The sequence below is a fragment of the Ictalurus furcatus genome, chromosome 2, assembly GCF_023375685.1.
Source record: "Ictalurus furcatus strain D&B chromosome 2, Billie_1.0, whole genome shotgun sequence".
Classification (NCBI taxonomy): domain Eukaryota; kingdom Metazoa; phylum Chordata; class Actinopteri; order Siluriformes; family Ictaluridae; genus Ictalurus; species Ictalurus furcatus.
Genome location: NC_071256.1, coordinates 33,140,228 through 33,163,229, shown reverse-complemented (window position 1 = coordinate 33,163,229; position 23,002 = coordinate 33,140,228). Strand labels below are relative to the sequence as shown.

Here is a 23,002-nt window from a genome sequence, read left to right as displayed (position 1 = left end):
GAATGCTGACTCCTTCCGTGTTTAAGATTTTAGAGTCACAACAAAACTTTTTCTCTGTGTCTTTAAGCCAAAAGAGGCGAGATTCTGTGTGAGAGAGACGTCCGGTTTCAAAATCTGTTACGGTTTTACCCATCACCCTGTGCATGCCTAGCTTTAGGCAGAAATTATTCTTTAGGGCAGCTGTGTGTGTGTGTGTGTGTGTGTGTGTGTGTGTTACTCTGCAAAGGTCTGAGCTAGAGTTGAATAAGTGCTACAAAATTGGATGCCTCACAAAGGAGAGAGACAAGGAGAAGCAAACAGCAAAGACATTGTGTGTGTGTGTGTGTGTGTGTGTGTGTGTGTGTGTGTGTGTGTGTGTGTGTGTGTGTGTGGTATAGTATTAAGGCTTGCCGCACTGCTGTTTACTCACGGGGAGGGCTGCCTACTTTAATTTAACTCCAATCATGATGTCTTACAGCAGCCAAAAGGGCTAATCAATGATCTTTTGTGTCCTTGGGTGGATATGAGAGAGAGAGAGAGAGAGAGAGAGAGAGAGAGACACACAGAGAGAGAGAGAGAGAGAGAGAGAGAGAGAGAGACAGACAGAGAGAAACACATCCTCTTTAACAGCCAGTCAGTAGTCTGGTTTCTGAGGGGGGCGTCTCCGTCTCCATGCCAAGCGTTTCCGTGGTGAACATGTTCCGTTGCTATGTAATTATGGTCCATTCGTATGATAGCTTGCACCTGAAGTGGGTCTGACTGCTCTGTGTGTGTGTGTGTGTGTGTGTGTGTGTGTGTGTGTGTATGTTAGAATATAAACTAACCCAGGCATTTGCATGCATGTGGACAGGCAGGAATATAGCCTGTATCCATCTGCATCTTGTATGCACTTAAAATGCTATCTCTAATGTTTTCGGGCTTTACAGGATGTGTCAGCGAATGTGTATTTCTTCCGTTTGTATTTAGTGTTAGCATGACTGCTGGGCCGCTAGTGAAATTTCCCAGGACAAACACCCAACACAAATGACTGAAGCATGCGATATTGATTGTATATGGAATAAAAGCACGGCTTCTGTCATTCATGCTGCTTTAGATGTGAATGTTGGGGCGGGGGGTGGGTGGGTGGGGTGTCGGCGTCAATTTGAACCGTGACGTCTACATGGTGATGTATAAAGGAGAAAAAAGTTCGAATGAAATGAGAATCTTCCCAATCCTGGGGTCATGACCCCATGATGATTGACAAAATCCAGTCATATAGTTCCCTGTTTCGTTTTAATATCAATATTAGGAATAGCGCGCTAACTACGAAGACATATTTTGGCGCTAGTACTTTCGCACTAGCGTAGGAGGTCAAATACAAATGGGCATATTTCTCCACCTCTACCTCCACTAGTTCCTCGACAGCACCGAGCGACTTTGAGTGACTCAGTGGAACAACGGCAAAAGAACAGGAATACTGCAGAAACGCAGACGACCCAGATATACGGTATATTTGCATGCAGAAAAAAATGAGAGCCACCTTTACTGACGCGTGATAAATGGTTCAAATCTTACGATAATTCTTAAATTAGGAATCAAGAATTTAAATAAAATAATAATAAATTGCCAGGTGGCGGACACCCCGTAAGGCTGGGGACACCCTGGACGGGATGCCGATCCGTCGCAGGAAATCATCTGGAAACAGCGCGTCTTCGGACTGGAGGGGGAAACCGGAGCACCCGGAGGAAACCCCGGAAGCACGGCGAGAACATGCGAGCTCCGCCCACACGAGGTCGAGGCGGGATTCGAACCCACAACCCTGGAGGTTTGACGCAAACATGCTACCCACTAAACCACCATGCCCCGCCCCTTCTAAATTCACTCATTGTAACTTTATGTGATTGACGCTGAGGAATCATACACAACATGACTAGAGACATGAACTAACAAGTATACCATGTGGTTCGGGATGCACGATGGAAGAGTCGATTTTATGAACGGATCCATCGTGCTCTGTATTTCATTCTCTCAGACATGAGCCGGACAGACTAGTTTTCTAGGTGTTCGTTCCTGATCAACAGGAGGCGGTCTCCTCCTCCTAAACTGAGGTGAAATGTGAAACCTGTGCTTCACGCTGTACAGCGATTGAACACTCCTCATGTAGGAAATGCTTTGAGTTCTGCACCAACACCGCGATTAAAACCCACAATGCTCTATATAACTCGCTTCTCAAACCCAAACGTGTGTGCGTCCTACCTTTGTTTCCGCTGTTCATGTGTTTCAGTCTCTTCTGGTGGGTTTTCCCGTTGTAGTGTATCTGCGCCTGTGCGGCCGAGTTCAGCTGGATGTTACACACTTCGCAGACTGCGTACCACCTCTGTTTACGCTCCTGTTTCGGATGGGTGTTTAGGGGCGGGGCTTTGTGCCTCGTAAAATCGGCCTCGTCCGAAGGTACGGTATCGGCTCTGGTTTCTTCAGTCAAAGCTCCGAGTCCTTCGACAGCGCTGTAGAAATGCTTCATCCCTGAGGTGCACGGTGACACACACACACACACACACGACAGAGAGAAAGAGAGTGAGAAAGAGTGAACCAGTGAGTAAATGAGTTTTAGTTTACATTTGATAAATTCACAGACACTATATATACACAGTACTTCTGATAACCACTAGGTGGAGCCAGACTTCACAACAGCCAGTGTTCCTTTGTGTATGCGTGGGCGCTCGAGTGTGTGTGTGTGTGCGCGCGTGTGTATGTGGTGTGTGTGTGTGTGTGTGTCTCCATGCTGCAATCAATTAGAAGATCAGTGTGAAAGTAAGCACTTGTACTTGAATGTTGTTTTGGTTCGTCTGGAGGGAAAAATGTATTTATTATATGTTTATATATTTATTCACACACACACACACACACACACACACACACACACACACAGCCTCCTTTCACGTTGTGTCTCTGCTACGCCCCATGCTCTCTAAACAAGTTAAATATGTTAAAAACCGCTGCACACAATCACACGTCTGTGTTCAGTAGCAGCTCTTGAGGGGTCTGGGTGTGGCCCTTTCCGACAACATTTAAATAAACCTATCAGAAATGTACCATGAAACATTTTTTTGTACACGTCTCGTGGGTCTGGGATTGAAGTAGTCCATGCTCAATCCCTTCTTTAGGCAAACTTTTCAACAGTGTCATTTTTACAGTAGAAACCAATACGAATGCTTATGGGAGGAAATCTAAAAGAAGTACCTCATGATAAGACCTAGAGTGCTCAGGACTCATGGCTTTACCTCAACCACTGTTACTAACCAGCACCAGCAAACAGAAAGACCTGCGTTCTTCTTCGGCTGTGCTGTGTGTGTGTGTGTGTGTTTGCCCGAGGTCAGGGCGGGACAGAGATTCCTGAGGGTGAACATGCCTACTGCGTCCTGCTTCAAACCCGCCTCTCTCCCGGTGCGCCCACTCTCACCCCGTGAGCATCCATCAATCTGAACAGCGGTATACTGCTGAAAGCGTCCTATGTAGAGCACAGGAACGTGTGCACACACACACACACACACACACACACACACACACAACGAATGGCAAGGAAGACGATGAATCTGTGGAGCCGAGATGTTCAGTGCTGTTAAGAATTAAGACCTAATCACACTTAGACTGGAGCACTGAGGGCCTGGTATATACTTTTTACACATGGACATGTTGATGCTGTTCCGTTTAGTTTTACGGACCTCCCACAGGGGTCAGACAAGCTGTGTTAAGTGTGTCGACATGAAGTGAGTCCTTACTGAATGATCTGCAACACTTCTGTGTCAAAAGAAACCGTAGCCTGTACGAAACAGCCTAAAGTGAGAGGGTTAGACACAAAAAGGTTTGTGCTTATAAAAAGCGTATAGTGCTTTTTAACCTTAGCGGTTCCAAAGTGCTTTACGCTGTGTCTCATTCACTCACACACCAATGGTAGCAGAGCTGCCATGCAAGGCGCTAACGTGCCATCGTGAGCAACTTGGGGTTCAGCGTCTTGCCCAACGACAATTCGGTATGTGGAGTCACGTGGGCCGGGAATCGAACCCCCAACCCTACGATTAGTGGACAACCCGCTCCACCACCTGAACCACAGCCGCCCCATGCTGTAATATTCCATAAATTGTACTAAACAGTGGGGAATTTTGCCTACTTTTACTATAATAATAATAATAATAATAATAATAATAATAATAATAATAATAATAATATGAGAGCATCACCTCAACCTCTATTCAGATAAACTACATGTTCTAACACTGCTTGTCCAATGGGATGCTTTTGTCATGCTGATTTGGCAACCCTGGTCACAACCACCTACATCACTTTTCTCACATGTAACAAACACATTTAACACAAGAAGTGTCGATCATTTTGACAATTTTCTATACATTACAATCTGGCTCTGAATGTTCAAGAGCCAGAAGCCATCCACACTCATACTTTCACCATCCAGTCATGTTCTGCTCCTTAAAACATCTCAGCTACTTTATAACAGCCCTTGTGTTCCCAAATATTTCTTAAGTTTCTACTCTTAAGTGTCTTTTTTAATGTCTTTTTTTATTTTAAGTGTGTAACTTGGCAACGCAGGGCTTGTTATATCAATCGGTTGTACGGGCTGTGCCAGATCGTATCGTCCATGATGTACCTCTGGGAAGACTTTGTCATCCCGCAATATTGACGAAATAGTCAATATTGCGGGAATAAATAGGCATCTCACACGTAGTACGAGAACAAGCAAGGCGAAAAGCGGAGTTCCAACCCTAGACGAGTAAGAAGGATTAAGTCCCGCAAAAGGGGCTTCGTCGTTTATATGGAAGCGTTTATATACTGTTTTGATGTTTTACAGCATAGTTGAAGACTTGGTAAATAGTTCGCACTAGAGATGCACTGATACTAAATTTCTCAGCCGATACGATAACCGATTATTCAGAGTGATATCGGCCGATACAATAACCGATTATTCAGAGCGATATCGGCCGATACGATAACCGATTATTCAGAGCGATATCAGCCGATACCGATAACCGATTATTCAGAGCGATATCGGCCGATACGATAACCGATTATTCAGAGCGATATCAGCCGATACCGATAACCGATTATTCAGAGCGATATCAGCCGATACCGATAACCGATTATTCAGAGCGATATCGGCCGATACCGATAACCGATTATTCAGAGCGATATCAGCCGATACCGATAACTGATTATTCAGAGCGATATCAGCCGATACCGATAACCGATTATTCAGAGCGATATCGGCCGATACGATAACCGATTATTCAGAGCGATATCAGCCGATACCGATAACCGATTATTCAGAGCGATATCAGCCGATACCGATAACCGATTATTCAGAGCGATATCAGCCGATACCGATAACCGATTATTCAGAGCGATATCGGCCGATACCGATAACCGATTATTCAGAGCGATATCAGCCGATACCGATAACCGATTATTCAGAGCGATATCAGCCGATACCGATAACCGATTATTCAGAGCGATATCAGCCGATACCGATAACCGATTATTCAGAGCGATATCGGCCGATACGATAACCGATTATTCAGAGCGATATCAGCCGATACCGATAACCGATTATTCAGAGCGATATCGGCCGATACCGATAATTCAGTTCTGTCTCATAAACAGAACACACATTACTCTAATTAACATGAACACATGAAATCAATTCTGAAGATTAAAGTAAGATTATTAACTTATTGAATGTTATTAATTCATATTAACATTGACTGAATTGTAAAAATCCTCCTGTTAGTCTCACATTCACTCTCCACAAACACAAGCATTTCTACTGCATCACTGACATCAAACTGCTAATATATAATATCAGCTTTTTATATATTAACATTAACTGGATATGAAATATACTACTCTACAAATATATTTTTCTGTGCTATATATATACTTTTTTATCAACTCATCTTCATTTTAATCTTTCAGCAGTGTACTGGTGCTTTAATTCAGTGAAACTCCCACTTCACTGCTGCAGCGTCCGGTGTAAAATTTGATCAGTGCAGAGATTACAGAGATTACAAACTGCAGTTCTGTCGTCGTTCCACACAAGAGACACCATCTTTACACACGGCACGGAATCCGTGTGTTTTCCCGCCCTCTTTTGATTGACAGGTTATAATCCGCCCTGATCATCGGATGTCTTTAAACTATTACTGCCCGATACATCGACGCATCTCTAGTTTGCATTATTTAAACATCTTTTACAGAAGAAAAGTATTTTTGACTTCCAAGACTTCCGTTTGTTTTTCCCGCGTATTGCTGATTGCATTTTCACTGTAATTTTAATCTGTGAATCAAATCCAGACTCTATTTTGTTAGCCTACGTAACTGGCATAGTTTATTATTTGACGATAGTCAGGATGAAGTTGACCTTTTTTTCCCGATGGATGTTTGTGGGTTTTTTCTCTCTTCATATCGTCATTTATATCATTACCAGGAAATAACCTGCTATAGTTCATCCCGATTCGTTTGTACGCTTAATACGCTTAATGATAATAAAGTTAACTTTGACTTTACCTTTAGAAAAGGTTTTTAACTAAAATCGTAGGAAAGCACTGATCTGATTCTGGAGTATTAATGACAAGGCCAACACGGGCGAAACACGAAATCTGTATTTCTTCCAATTTTCTCATCTGATTCACTTTGCCAGGAAGGCAGATCAGTATCCGCACCATCAGTATCAATATCAGCTGATACTTAAAGCAGACACTGTTATATCTACAGCGGATTCAACGTGAAAGATCGGAATCAGCACATCGCTATCACTAACCAAAGGGGAGTTATGTATTTTTCAGATAAAAGCTGCAATGTTAAAACAGCCCTCGCCTCCATTTCTCCATTTCTGATAACTGAAACGTATCCTTCCTTGGATTTTGAACGTGATCAGGTTAGTAACCAGAAAAACAGACCATACTAAAAGATCGTACACGTAGATTTGAAATCCCAATCGGGATTCGTTTTTAACGTTCAACGTTTCGAGCGCGTCGTTATCACTGCAGTCTATAATCTACAAAGCGGGAGACCGGCTGCTCTCGCATCGTTTCGTTCTCGAAAATACACTCGAGAAGCGAACGCATGCCGGAGCAGGACGAATCTGCGTGTGTATTTCTGTACGAGGGCAGAGGGACCCCTGCTCGGCGATTCAACTATCGTGCTCTTGATTTTTGGCAGGAAATCAATGCGCCGTCGATGTTCCTCGGCCAAAATCGTTTAAAATAAATAAATAAATGAACGTGAAAAGAAAAAAAAAAACGTTCACGTCGTGAAGTGTGTGAGCGATCTGTCCGTGGAGTGGGAAATTTTTTTTTTAATGCAGGTTTTAGACTTAACCGTAAACTGGAGAGCTGAGCGCTGAATGACTCAGCGGATGTTTCCGCTCTAATCTGTTTGCGGAAAGCCGCTGGCACGACGAGCGAGGTTGGATTTATTTACTCAGGATCTGCACGTTTCTGAGCGCGTCTCAAATCGGTCGGGACGAGAGGAAATTTAGACAGCTGCTAAATGTTTGATAGCTTTGCCAGTTCAGTCTGTAACAAACGGTTCTCTGTGGTCGTGTTGGTTCAGTGTCCAGCTCTGCATATTTTAACATTACCAAAAAAAAAAAGAAAGCAAAGATACATCATCCAAAAGCACTTACACACCAATGGCTGCAGAGCTGCCATGCAAGGCACTAACCTGCCATCGGGAGCAACTTGGGTTCGGGTTCAGTGTCTTACCCAAGGACACTTTGGCATGTGGAGTCATGTGGAGTCATGTGGAGTCATGTGGAGTCATGTGGAGTCATGTGGAGTCATGTGGAGTCATGTGGAGTCATGTGGAGTCATGTGGAGTCATGTGGAGTCATGTGGAGTCAGGAATCAAACCGCCAACCCTATGATTAATGGACAACCCGCTCTACCACCTGAGCCACAGCCGCCCCCGTTAAAATGATCAAACATGACTCATAGATAGCTATGAAAGCTACGTCTGCTCGGCATTAACGATCACGCGCAAACACTTTGTGAAGATAATGTTATGAAACCGTTTTCTAAATAACGTAGCGACTTTCCTCACTGCCTTCATGGTATATAATTATAAGAGACGAGAACGTTTTCGACCGCAAAGTGCACTCGCCAGTGTTTTTACAAGCGATTGCATTTTTTTTTTTTTTTTTTTTGGTAAAAGTGTCAGACGGAAGCAGAAGAGAAAGCAGCAGAACGAAGCCAGCATTTGTATTTTCACCATAAGCACCAAATGATGCTTTTACTGAACATCATGTTCGCAGAATCAAGGCAACACCAGGCATGTTTGTTTGTTTGTTGGAAATTTAACACCATGGCTATTTTCACAGTGAGGGACGGGTTAAAACGTAGCAAAAAATATGAAGAGTTTGCAAAAGTTTATCTTATCGATTAAAAAAAAAAAGCTAAAACTAACTCTGGCCTCACTTCATTAAAAATCTTTTTAGATGAATCAAAAGAGTAACGAGAAAGAAAAAAAAAAGTCCTAGAGGAGTTGAAACCGTCACAGTCTATTAAAATGTGCCTCAGAGATATTGGCCTTTGGCATCAGGCGCATAAAGGAGGATCACCCGTTAACAGAAACTCGCGAGTGTGTCTGGCGTGGCCTATTTGGCGACGGGTGAAGACGATACGCACCCCGGCAATCATCCGAGTCGAAACGACGTTTTCTGCCAACGCACCAGGCAACAAATCCCTGCTGAAAGTTATATTCAAATGTTCTAATTATGCTCGACAATCATTAGGATAATTACAAAAGAAACCCATTAGCAAGCAGAATAGTGGTCCGGTTGCTAATAAGTCATCTGACATATTAACGTCCCCTCGCAACATTCACACACACACACACACGGTCAAAGCCTACAGTCGCGGGTTCCCGAAAAGTGTTCCACCATCATCAGGAGATCGTGATCTTGAATCCCAAGACAGCATGGGATGCTCCGAAAGGAGCAAAACTGCCCACTGGGTGTGAAGGATGGCATACGCCGTCTCCCCTGTCAATCACTGCAACACTAGCCAATTGTGTGCATCTGTGAGCTGGTGTATGAGGAAGAGGGCAGATAGCACTTTCCTCCAAGTGTGTTATCCTGCGGGGCGGCTTCAAAAGCTGCAGTCGAGTGTTTCACGTGTCTCAGAAGACGCACGTGTTCATACACCTCTGCTGTATGAAAAGAGGAATACTACGGTCCACGTTTCAGGACATGTTTGAAGAAAACACAACAGAATTAGAAACACTGTCAAAGTGTATAGCTTGGCATCACACTTCCTCATTAGTGTATAAACAACGCAACGCTGAATCACTTAACGGTAATTTATGTAAATGTCAATAACAGAAAGATTCATATTTAAGCCAATATTAATATTAAATGTGCGAATTTTCCCCTGTGTTTAATTGGGGTTGAGAATTTATATTTATGACCCATTCATATTTGGACAAAATGAGCTTTTTTATTCCACCTTATTAATTACCCATTACCTCTTACTGTTATTAACATAAGTTCATTTAATTTATGCTATTAAAATAAAGTCTGAACGTTGGTTGCATAGCACACGCACACACACACACACACACACACACACACACGTACGTCATTGTCACTATTTAATGCCATTTCGACATCCTACATGACTCCTGAGACGGACTGACTGAAGTGTAATGACCTTTTACTGAATACCGGTCATAAACACACGGCTCAGGGTAACACAGCTCACCTCGTCGGCTAACAGAAGTGCCACTTGAACTCTCGCACTGTCACATCTGCACCGTGGTGTTCCATTAACCAATTACACAACACTGCAGAAAACACAGAAAGTCCGTTATTACGCAGGCATTTAACAATTATTCCACCCGTGTGAGCGGAGCAGGAGGAATCGAGCTGAAAGGAAAAACCGCTGAACGCGTAGCGTCTCGTTCTTGCGTTAATTAGTTATCCGAACGGAACAAAATGACGGGCAGGGAGGGAAACTTGCACCGTTAAAGGCTTAAAGACATTGTATGTGTGTGTAGAAGAAAGCATATGAGTCAAATATTTCATGGGGTGAAATAAAAAGGAGAATAATCAGGAATGTTTAAAAAATGTTTGAAGTAGGTTATCGAGATTGTTGTTTTTCATCTAATACACCCCATGTGACATTATTAACATTATTATCTCGTTACAGGCGCACCTGTCAAGGGGTGGGATCTATTAGGCAGGAAGTGAACGGTGGCTGCGTCTGAAGTCGCATACTATGACGGGACGTACTGCGTTGCAGTACATGAGTACGTGTGTGTATTATGACTACAATCCCGGGTACACTACATCCGCCATGTTAGCACTGTCATGTGACCTTCGACGTCATCAGAGACACAAAAATCTTAAACGAGTTAACAATTTATTGGGGTATTGTTGAACGAGTCCTGTTTAACCAAGGTTTAATTCTTAAAAAGAGCTGACGCTGTCTTCGATGTTTTTTTTCTGAGCTCGTCCGCGCCAGACCCGTTGCATCATGGGATCGTTTGAGTCGCGTAGTGTGCATCGGTTGCGTACTGTAAAATTTCGTCTGAAGCGGTACGCCATCCGGGTATTTCTCGCCTACTCAGAATTCGGATATACTACCCCGCTGGCGTACTGCTTTTCGCCTACTATATAGTAGGTAAGTATGCGGTTTCGGACGCAGCCAGTCAGTCCTCAAAGTTGATGTGCTGGAAGCAGGAAAAATGGGCAAGCGTGAAGATCTGAGCCACTTCGAGAAGGGCCAAACTGTGATGCCAGATACCACAGCACACCTTCAGAGGTCTTGTGGAGTCCATGCCACGACGGGTCCGAGCTGTTTTGGTGGCACAATATTATGCAGGTGGTTTTAATGTTACGGCTGATCGGTGGATACGGAGCTCGGAAGCTGTGGTGTATTTAATAAGTTGACATTTTTGCAAGTGTTTTACCTTCGTTTTGAACATTGAGCTAGCAGTAAGATTTGCCTTTATGCAGCTAGTTTTCCACGGGAATCCCGGAGGCTTCAACCTCAGCCTAATTTACATGAAATCTGTATGTCTGAGATTGAATTTTGGTGATTTGTATTTAGAGTTCTGATTAGAAGACACCACTTTTTCTTTTCTTGTACTTTTAAGTATTTTATCGCTGCAAGTCTGTTATAATGAGTCTTTATTGATCACATATACATTGCAGCACAGTGAAATTCTTTTCTTTGCATACCCCAGCATATTAGGAAACAGAGTGCAGGGTCGGCCATGATACGGCGCCCCTGGAGCAGAGAGGGATAAGGGCCTTGCTCAAGGGCCCAACAGTGGCAGCTTGGCAGTGCTGGGGCTTGAACTCCCCGACCTTCCGATCAGTAACCCAGAGCCTTAACCGCTAAGCCACCACTGCCCCAAGATTATAAGATAACAGTCATTAACATAACAGTTAAGATAACACTGATTATAAGATAACAGTCAGGACACTGTTGGGTTTCTGTGTGTAGAGTAGCGTGACTCTGTGTTGAGCTGCTGGTGAGCAGGGCGATGGGAAAGGGGAGGGGTGCGAGTCTCCTGCTGGGTGAACAATTCACACCTCTCCATAATAACACTGGTACAGAGATCAAATGGACAGCACAACCAAAGGTTATTTAATAGCAAAAGGCCAATCTTACCCCTAGTATTGTCACGTTATTAACATAATGAGGTTAGAACGGATGCCAGAGCAGATAAGAGCTTTTAATAAAGAGAGGCAGACAAATCCAAATCATCAGACAATAGCGTGGTCAGAAACAGGCAATGGGTCGGGCGATCTGCAAACAGGCTTAAGCGAGGCAAGGCAAGAATCGAGAACGAGAAACAAGAAACAAGATCAAAGACCATGAAAGAAAACGCGGAACAGGGTACAAACGCTTGGCATGGTGATAACACTCAATACTTCACAACGTCATTGTTCTCCAACAGTCTCTTTATACTGTGGATGTGAGTGCTGTGAATTGGATGCAGGTGTGCATGATTAGAATGAATGTGAGCGTTTCTAGGAATTGCAGTCCATGGCGGCCATGTTTGTAGACCGCAGTGCAGGATGGGAAATGTAGTCACATATGACAAGTACGTTCAAAATGAAAATATATTCACGAGAAAATGTCAATTTATTAAATACGCCTCACTAAAACACAATAGTTTTATTTAACGTCACGTGTATATAATTCAGATATATGAAATTAATATTCATATACTATAATTGTCAGCTTGCAAGTTCCATAGCTATACATACACCATGCACCATGACAACAGTCATTTGGGCGCACGGTGGCTTAGTGGTTAGCATGTTCACCTCACACCTCCAGGGTTCGATTCCTGTCGGGGAATCCGAGTCAGAGCTTAGAGGCACGCCCGATTCATTTTTCAGGACTGGGATCAACTAATAATCTGAGCTCTAATATCAGTACTGTATTGAGAAGGGGTGAAAAAAATGACGTTTCATTTCTACATCCTGCTTAATGAGAATTTGCGAGAGATGACTCGGGTTTCGCTGCGTCAGCTTTTCTGGTTAAAGTGATTCAAACTTCAAACAGAGCTGGGCGATAGAAAGGTCGCAGCGGTCGTGGTCGTTGCATGCTCCCAGAGTCACACAACACGTTTGGGATTCCTCCGTTATCCCTATTTAGTGTGTGTCATGTATGTGTGAGTGTGTGTGTGTGTGAGAGAGAGAGAGAGCGAGAGAGAGAGAGAGAGACGAATTCCATTAAGTGAAGGGATTTGTGAGGATTTGGGTCCTGTGCCTTTCCTGTGAATAAGAACAGGGCTGTAGTAGAGAACTTCCCTGCTATGGGTTTTACACACTTCCCTGCTATGGGTTTTGCTATGGGGTGTACAATGTTAGAGCTGCAACAACTAATCAACTAAACTCAATAATAATAATAACAACAACAATAATAATAATAACAACTAAAATCAATAATAATCGATTATGAAAATCGTTGTCAACGAATCTCATTATGGATTAGTTGGTCTGCGCGCGGTACGTTTACTCATTACGTTACTTCTGTTCCGAAAACACACTTCGGAGAGTAAATACTAAAGTTGTGTCCCAGATGATGTACTAAACACTTACACTATGCACTTTGTACTCTACCGTCTTGTGCAGTGTTTCTCAACCAGGGGTCCGCGGACCACTACTGGTCAGTGGTGTAATTGCAGCGGGTCCGTAGGAAAGTTTAAAAAATATTTAAATAATATTATATATATATTTTTTTGTTCAATGTATAAAAACATATTCAAATGAGATGTTTTAAAATGAATCAATTTGGTTATTCACAAATATCACGTTAGCTGAGCTGACGATCGTTCTTTGATGGATTTATTTTAAATTTATTTCCAAATGAAATGATAATTTGCAAAAACCTATGAGTGGTAGACAAGTTCAAGTGTCGCATTGATGGATAAAATAAACAAAGGATAATTCAGCGAGTCAAATTAAATGTCACGCCAACAATAAAACGTAAAAAAAAAAAAGTACAATCTTGAAATGTTTTGATTCAATTTTAATGTTAATGTTATTAATGTTAAATATTAATAAAATAAAGTAACATATATAGAAATGACTGTTTAATATAAAGCCTATAATTGTTGTGGAGTGAAGGGGGTCCTTGTGGATTGTTCGGAATATTCTAGGGGTCCAAAGCTCACAAAAGGTTGAACCACTGGTCTAGTGTATGAATTTTAGAAAGGTAATATCGTCTCAAATGGAACGCATTAGTTTTTTAATAACCTGAAAGTTTGCCCCCATCTGATTAATCGATTAATCGAAAAAATAATCGGCCAACTAATCGATTATGAAAATAATCGTTAGTTGCAGCCCTATATAACTTACACAATTTTACACTGACTTTGCACATTTTAAGCGAGGTAATAATTGAAATAAATTGATTAGACAATGCAGCTGGACAATAACAACAATATGGCATCGATATCCTGAGATATTAACCTCATGTTCCATTTTGTCTGAGTATGGCAGGTATCGTCGAGCGCTAGTGCTTTTGCATTTTTTTCTAAATTTTAAGAGTTTATTATTCCCTCACTGGCTTCTCCTTTTTCTACATCTTGAAGTTAATAAGACGTTGAAGTTAATTGTCTTATTATAAGTGCGAAATCCTCTGTCCTGAATGCCTTGCAGTATGTGGAAACTTCTGACTGTTACAAACCACTGGCACTGGAGACTCCTTCCCGAAAAACTTCCCCATAATCAACACGTACACTTTTTTTTAATGAACTGTTTATGTGGGGGCATCCTTCATACAAATCCATGTCTAAGTTATTACTAGAGAACCGATAACATACTACACAAGAACAAGAGCGTTAATATAAACCTGTGATTTGCCTGCTGTTCTAGAAAATCAATCAACACCTTCTGGCCTTCTGTGGTATAAATGAAAATATTTGTTTGTCATTTTAAATGCTCCATTCAGAGCTCCATATGTACTTCAGCAGTCCACAGAATTTGTTTTCAAAAGACCTATGGCTTATCTAGATGTTTCCTTCTGATGACTCTTCCATGCAGATCATTTTTGTACAGCCAATGCTGCACAGTATAACAGTGCATTCCTGTCCCACCCACACCTTCATGCTTCATGGGTGTGAGCTCATGGTTCTTCCGTCCATCTATCCATCTTCTATGCCACTTTATCCTTTTCAGGGTCACGGGGAACCTGAGCCTATCCCAGGGAGCATCAGGCACGAGATGGGGTACACCCTGGACAGGGTGCCAAATAACAGCACAATCACATACACACACACATTCATACACTACGGACACATTTTAGACATGCCAATCAGCCTTTGGACTGGGAGGAAACCCCCGCAGTACGGGGAGAACACACAGGGCCACAGTGGGAATCGAACCCCCGACCCTGGAGGTGTGAGGCGAACGTGCTAAACACTAAGCCACCGTGCTGACAATACCTAATGACTATTTTTGACCTGCATAACGAGTCCCAATAACCCAATGAAGGTGCAAGTTAAGAGTTAACTAAGTTCGGGAGACTTGTGTGCACTTTTCTGTGCATTAACACCTGCAGAAAATCTTGCCTTTTATATTTTGCTGCAGAGCCTGTGTTTGAATTCTTTTCACTTCAAAAAATCAGCAAAATATGTCATTTCACCAGGGGTGCACAAACTTTGCATACAACTAAATATCTTAAATATTTTTTTTGCCATGTCCTGCACCTCCTAGACTCCAAACGATAACGCTTTCTCTCTCAGCTATGTTCTCGGTATCTCATTCACTCTACAAGGACAAGCCAAGTCGTCTCTGTGATCTGGGATTGTGTGTCTTTCTGTGATGTACATGAGGGTAAACGAGGTTAAACTAATGCTGAGAGCTTAGTGTGGAAGTGAACACATTTTCCATCACATTTGTACTTTCTTTAGCCTTAATCCCTCCAGATTACACTGTCACTCATAACTGTACTACACCTGCCAGATCACACAAACACACACACATATATATATAGACTTTCAGCTCTGTTTAACAGGGACACTCCCAGCTTTCTCCTTATGTCTTGTCTGCTATAAGCCTTCTGCACTTGATAACTTATCTTATCATTGTTTTTTTATATGAAGCTAATTTGATATTTTATGATTATATTTTACATAAACTCTAGGAACAGCTGGCCACACCCTTCCGCACGGCACTGTACATCATATAATGTACACGCTGTAATCCTACATTTTCAGCTGAGTGTATTTTTAAGTTAAGGTTAATTGTGTACAGTGTTTCTTGGTTTTTATTATTAGTATTCTTTACCGAAAATATCTGTGATCCATGTGTAAATCTGCATGTTCATTCTCAATGCTTGAAAGCTCCTATGTCAGTGTGCACATGTCTATGCACACACTTCATTACAGCTGACTGTAACCGCGTGTGTGCAAAAATGATCACACGCTGCCTGGATGTCCACGCAATGTGTCGGGCCAATCCAAACTCGTTTCTTTTTAAAAAGAGCTCCGGTCTACATCCTTTTGGTCACAATGCAGCTTCCAAAGTTGCAACTTACAAAATGAAACTTTTCTGAAAAGTGTGAGTGACGGCAAGCAGTTTATTTTTAACCTCCTGACCAATCGGGTCAGAAATGGGGCGGCTGTGGGTCAGGTGGTAGAGCGGGTTGGTGGTTCGATTCCCGGCCCACGTGACTCCACATACTGAAGTGTCCTTGGGCAAGACACCGAACCCCAAGTTGCTCCTGATGGCAAGTTAGCGCCTTGCATGGCAGCTCTGCTAGCGTTGGTGTGTGAGTGTGTGAATGGGTGAATGAGATAAAAGCGCTATATAAGTGCAGACCATTTACCAAGTGAGAGAAGCAAATGTGGAGCACTAAGCAGTGGTGGAAAATTAAGTCTTGTTAGTGAGTAAACATCAAAAAATTTCTGACGTGTTGTACTGAAAGCATTTCTCTGCCAGTATTCCAACACTGCAATGTCGCTGGAAATAACATCGATTTCTGGGACGTTCACCGCTACTTAGGTATGACGCTGTGAAGCGACTAATCCAAACGGCTGGCTCGGAAAGGTTCCTCGGACCAGTCCTGTGGGGTGTGAGGTGTGTGAACATTTTTTTTTTAGTTCCAACTCACAGCATTAGTGAGTATATACAACCGTCCATTTTATTAGCAACACCTGGACACCTGCACATTCATGCAGTTATCTAATCAGCCAATCGTGTGGCAGCAGCACAATGCATAAAATCATGCAGATACAGGTCAGGAGCTTGAGTTAATGTCCACATCAAACATATGAATGGGGACAAATTGGGAAGACTGGAAGTCCCAGAAGGGCTGGTTTGAGTATTTCAAAAAACAGCTGCTCTCATGGGATTCTCACACGTCTCTAGAGTTCACGCAGAATGTTTGAGCCTCTTGAAATTGTAAATCTACAGCGCACAAAGACATTCTGGACAATTCTGTGCTTCCAACTTTATGGCAACTGTTTCGGAAAGACCCACAGAGAGCTACCGCGGAGATATAAAAAATATCACGTCTAATCTACCTAGCAAGCTAGGCTAGTTAGTTAGCGGCTAAAAGCTAGGCTAGTTAGTTAGCGGTGAGAAAAGCGTGAGAGCCTTATACACACTTAATTGCCATAAACTTTATAAACTTGACACGAAAACTGTCCTTTTGATGAGAATGAAACATTTAGAGAAGATTCCAGTTTTCAAACCTCTAAGTGATTTTTATTACAACGTGCGTGCACAGTTTAATGGCAAGTAACGATTCGCTGTGAAGAAGAAACACTTTCATATAAGACCACTTGTGATTGCATGCAACACATAAACACAGACACACCCTCTTAAATACAGAAGATTAAGTGTGTGCATCACATAGTTTTCTCCACCCCGTAAATTGACCCTGCTGTGTCAACAAGCAGCCTTAAATAAAAGCCTACAGTGTGTGTGTGTGTGTGTGTGTGATTGAGTATGCTCGTGCAATGTCGGTCGAGAGTTACACAGTAAAAATCCTGCCTTGTTTTGCATTAAACTTTCCACCTGCCGGATTGAGTCAGCTCTGCTTAACACAGAGGGTCCTGTTAAACCTCTCTCTCCTGTTAGAATCGTTCTCCTCCTCTTTTATTCCTTCTCTCACGCTAACTCCACTGCCGTGCTTGTTCAATCCGAAAAGGAAAAAGTAGTAGAGCGGAAAAGCTTGCATACGTACAGACATTCATGTTCTCACAAATGTTCTGCTTTGTGTTCCAAACACCTCATGACGCTTTTACGCTTGTCCGACGTCTTTAATCGGCCAGTCTCGGATATGGCTTTTTCTTTGCAATTCTGCCTAGAAGGCCAGTATCCTGGAGTCGCCTCTTGACTATCGACTTTGTGAGTACCACTCAATGCAGCTGCCATTGGAGGACCTGTGAGATGTCTGTTTCTCTAACTAGAGCCTCTGAAGTACTTGTCCTCTTGCCCTCTTTCTATCCTGGTTAGAGCCAGTTTGTGCTGTTCTTTGAAGAGAGTAATACACACCTTTGAATGAAATCTTCAGTTTCTTGGCGATTTGATACATGGAATAGCCGTCCTTTCTTGGAACAAGGAAACACTGATGAGTTTCAGTAGAGTTGTTTTTTTTTCCTGGTCATTTTGAGTCTATAATCAAACCCACAAATGCTGATGCTCCAGATACTCAACCAGCCTAAAGAAGGCCATGTTATTGCTTATTTAATCAGCTCAATGGTTTTCATCCATCCATCCATCCATCCATTTGCTTTACCGCTTATCCTACAAAGGGTCGTGGGGAGCAAAAACTCAGGGCATAAGGCTGGGGAAAACTTTGATGGTGTGCCAAGCCATCGCAGGGCACAGTCACACACACACACAGTCACACACAATGGACAATTTAGAGATGCCAATCAGCCTACAACGCATGTCTTCGGACTCAGGGGAGGAAACCGGAGTACACAGCGGAAACCCCCGGAAGCGAGAACATGCAAACTCCGTGCACACAGGGCGGAGTCGGGAATCGAACCCCCAACCCCGGAGGTGGTTTTCAATAATTAACATAATTAATTATGTTTTCTAATGATCAATTAACATGACAAACCTGGATTATCCATCACTGCAGGTGCATCTCAAAAAATTCGAATATCGGGGAAAATTTTATTTTTCCCCGTAATTTAATTCAAAAAGTGGAACGTTCATGTGTTCCAGATTCATCACACAAAGTGAAATATTTCAAGCCTTTTTATGTTTTAATCTCGATGATTACGGCTTACGGCTCACGGAAATCAAACATCCAGTATCTCAAAATATTAGAATAAAGAATTTATAATACAGAAATGTCGACCTTCTGAAAAGTATGTTAATTTATGCGCTGATACTCGGTCGGAGTTTTAATCCTCTTGCAGGAATTACTGCATCGGTGCGGCGTGGCATGGAGGTGATCAGCCTGTGGCAGTGCTGAGGTGTTCTGGAAGCCCAGGTCGCTTTGATAGTGGCGTTCAGCTCGTCTGTATTGTTGGGTCTGGTGTCTCTCGTAGATTCTCTATGGGGTTCAGGTCAGGTGAGTCGGCTGGCCAATCAAGCACAGTAATACCATGGTCAGCAAACCACTTACTAGTAGTGTTGGCACTGTGGGCAGGTGCCGAGTCCTGCTGGAAAAGGAAATCAGCATCTCCATAAAGCTCATCATCAGATGGAAGCATGAGGTTCTCTAAAATCTCCTGGTAGACGCTGCATCGACTCTCGACTTGAGAAAACACAGTGGACCAACACCAGCAGATGACATGGCAACCCAAATCATCACTGACTGTGGAAACTTCACACTGGACTTCAAGCAACTTGGATTCTGTTCCTCTCCAGACTCTGGGACCTTGATTTCCAAATGAAATGCAACATTTACTTTCATCTTCCCCGTGATTGCTGTTGTGTGTACTGAACCAGACCGAGAGATTAAAGTCTCAGGAAACCTTTGCAGGTGTTTTCAGTTAATTCGCTGATTAGAGTTCTTCTCAGGTCGACATTTCTGTATTATAAATTCTTTATTCGAATATTTTGAGATACTGGATTTCTGAGTTCCGCTGTACGCCGTAATCATCGAGATTAAAACAAAAAAAAAGGCTTGAAATATTTAATTTGATGTGTAAGGAATCTAGAATATATGAACGTTCCACTTCTTGAATTAAATTACGGGAAAAAAATGTACTTTTCCACGATATTCTCAAATTTTTTGAGATGCACCTGAATGTGCTATTAAAACGGGAGTGATGGTTTCCGAAAACAACTCTTTTTACACCATTCAAAATCATCTGTTTCTAGCTATACTACTCACTTACAACATTAACAATGTCGAGATGCTATTTCTGATGTTTGGATGTCATTTTAATTGACAAAAAGAAAAGTGTGCTTTTCTTTCAAATCCAAGGGAATTTCTAAGTGACCCCAAACGTTTGACCGGTAGTGTACGTGCGCACACAGAGCGACGTGTGTATCTATATAACCTTTATAAATAAATGTGTTCGGTGGCATTTACACAGACGTACCACAGCTGCGCTAAATCTCCGAACAGCGGTTTCTCTCGTGTGTGCGTGACAGATAGGTCAAGCTCAAACTCTGAGAGGTTCATTCCACCGTGAGAGCCATCTCCTTCGCATTACAAAGTTAAACTGCCACAAATGTAACACTGATCTTGACGAAAAATGTCCCGATGCAACTACAACGAGAGCTGAGAGATTCAGGACATCGTTCTGCGCACGTGCGCGTCGCTGTCGTCGTCATCGTCCGTCGGCAGCTAAGAAACCTTTAATAGGAGTAAAAACAGGACCTTGACCCGATCATGAACGGATGATGAGCTGTCAGCCGACCCCCAGAGCATAGGAATGTGAACGTAGCCAAACACTGTGACACAAACACACCTACGCCAGGAGAGAGCGGAGGCAGTGAAAAGAAAAGGATTCAAACAGGTTAGTGTAGAAAGGATTTTATTTTTTAAAGGAGTTTCTTCTCATGAATTCAAGCACCAAGGACATAAAGGCAACATCACTGAGAGATGATAAGTGCTGTGTTGCATTTTACTATTTAATCATTCCTAATATTCATTTATACACACACACACACACACACGGAAATAATCTGTCACTCAAGTGCTCCTTGACTTGCTCAAAATAATTAATAATTGTTTCTCTATCCAGTTTTTTTCCTCTGTTCATTGACACACACTTGCACGCACACTTGCACACACACACACACACACACACACACACACACACACACACACACGCCCTTGTACTACTGCACTATCCTTGTGAGGACATTCCACAGAAATAATTATGAATGCAGCTGATTGACTCTAGTCTAAACCTTAAATCCGACTTTAACTGTAACACCACGAACGAAAAGGAAACCTTGTGCATCTTATAGTTTGTTAAATAAAAGCCGTGTTTTCGTCACAGGGCCCGGCCAAAGTGTCCTCACAGGGTCAGATATAGTATATGTTTATCCTACGCGTCTTTTTTATCACCACGAGCACTTATGTAAGCAGATACAATGATATACACTACCGCTGAAATTGCCAGTGTGTTCAGGACAATGCGGTTGATATAAAACGACAAAAGGTTACGAGAGAGTGGGTTGAAGAACAAGACAGAGTTATGTTTTATTCAAATACTGATGTGAAACAGTGTAAATGTAAACTAGAGCACTCTACAAATCTCTCCTGGGCTCTCTCTCTCTCTCTCTCTCTCTCTCTCTCTCTCTCACACACACACATCCCTAGCACGTGTAATAAGAAGAGGTGCTACACTCTTAGACACAGATTTTGCACACACGTGATGTCCACAGTATATCAATAACCTGACTAAACATTACATGTGCGATATTTGAACTTGCAAAGCATCTCATTTCCTGCAGAAACGGAGCATCGATGAGACGGTGCGCAAACCTGGTCATGTGACCTTTTATTCCGAACGCAGATGAATTGAATACGAAGTCACATGCTACGCATACAAAGCAGTTTATATAGAGATTTGAATGAACACGACGCGATTACTCAGGAAAGTCTTGTCTGCTGGATGTGACGTGAGTAAAGCCATTATCTTCCTGATCGATTAGTTGGTCGATTATTTTTCGATTAATCGAAAGGGGGGGGGCGGACTTTCAGTACCATTTTTTCATTTATTGGAAATAAATTCCACAAATCAAGTGTTACAAATATAAACTTCAGACTAAAGCTTTTTTGTCCAATTATATAAGACTGAAAAGAACCCAACACACACACACACACACACACACACACACACACACCAGAATATATATTATTAATTTAGAACTGTAGTTTAATTCTGTGCTTTTTGTGCATCCATAAAAATAATGCAGAAATACTTATATATAATATAAACTAAATTCATAACTAAATATATAAACAGTAAACGGAAGAAAGTCATTATCGTCTAGTGGCGTCGCATTAAGGAAGCGGCTTATACTTCCGGTTAGTAAAAAAAAAACCCCGCTGGTGTTCCATTTGAAACGATATCACCTTTCTAAAATTCACACACTAGACGGTAGAGAACATAGTGCATAGTGTAAGTGTATATTACGTTATTTGGGACAAAGCTTTAGTAATTATTCTCAGAGGCATGTTTTCGGAACAGAAGTAACGGAGTGAGTAAATGTGTCACGCTCAGACCGACTAATCGATAATGAGATTCGTTGACAACGATTTTCGCAATCGATTATTATCGATCAGTTATTGCAGCTCTAACAGCAGCTCTTCACACACTGTAGGAGTCACATGGCAACGTGATTCACTGTGCTTCAAACGGATTGCAGAAGGAATTAAAAGCATGGATGAAGTGAAATATGGACTTCAGAACCCACAGAGAACTGAAGTCTAAATGCATTTATTATAAACAATCACAATAATGGTGTGGAATCGTGTAAACTGTGCAATATTGAATGCTACGTAACACTGGATATTATTGTATGTGTATATTCTGGACACTTTTCAGGCAAAGCGGTCAAACTCCAGATGACCTCCATATGTTCCTCAGGGAGTTACACGGCCTGATGGCTGCCTGACCTTACCGTGGGGAAGAGAACTGCTCGTTCATGCATGCTTACCCACAATCCCGCTGCATGGCACCGCTTTACTGGACACAACACCGCCTTGCTACTGAGTTCCTGTTTATTACCACGCAGTGTAAACTATCTAGTACTTGCACAGGGATGTGCACATACAATACACTATATGGCCAAAACTTTGTGGACACCTCACCGTCACATTCAGATGTGCTTGTTGAACATCTTCTTCCAGATGTATTCCCCTTTCGCAGTTATAATAACCTCCGCTCTTCTAAGAAGGCTTTGCACTAGATTTTGGAGCATGTGGTTGTGGGCATTTGTGTTCATTCATCTACAAGAGCGTTAGTGATGTCGCGTGAGGAGGTCTGGGGTGCAGGCAGTGTTCCAGTTCATCCCAAAGGTGTTCAGTGGGGTTGAGCTCAGGGTTCTGTGCAGGACACTTGAGTTCTTCCATGTCTTCAT

General features: G+C 42.3%; 1 protein-coding gene across 1 annotated transcript in view; it reads right to left on the bottom strand.

The window, feature by feature from the left end:
* Window positions 1-23,002, bottom strand: part of znf385c (zinc finger protein 385C) — a 111,309-nt gene that overhangs the window by 69,666 nt on the left and 18,641 nt on the right. Inside the window, exon 2 of the mRNA XM_053615417.1 lies at window positions 2,215-2,481. Coding sequence (XP_053471392.1) covers window positions 2,215-2,481 — 267 coding nt within the window. The remainder of the gene's footprint in view (window positions 1-2,214; window positions 2,482-23,002) is intronic.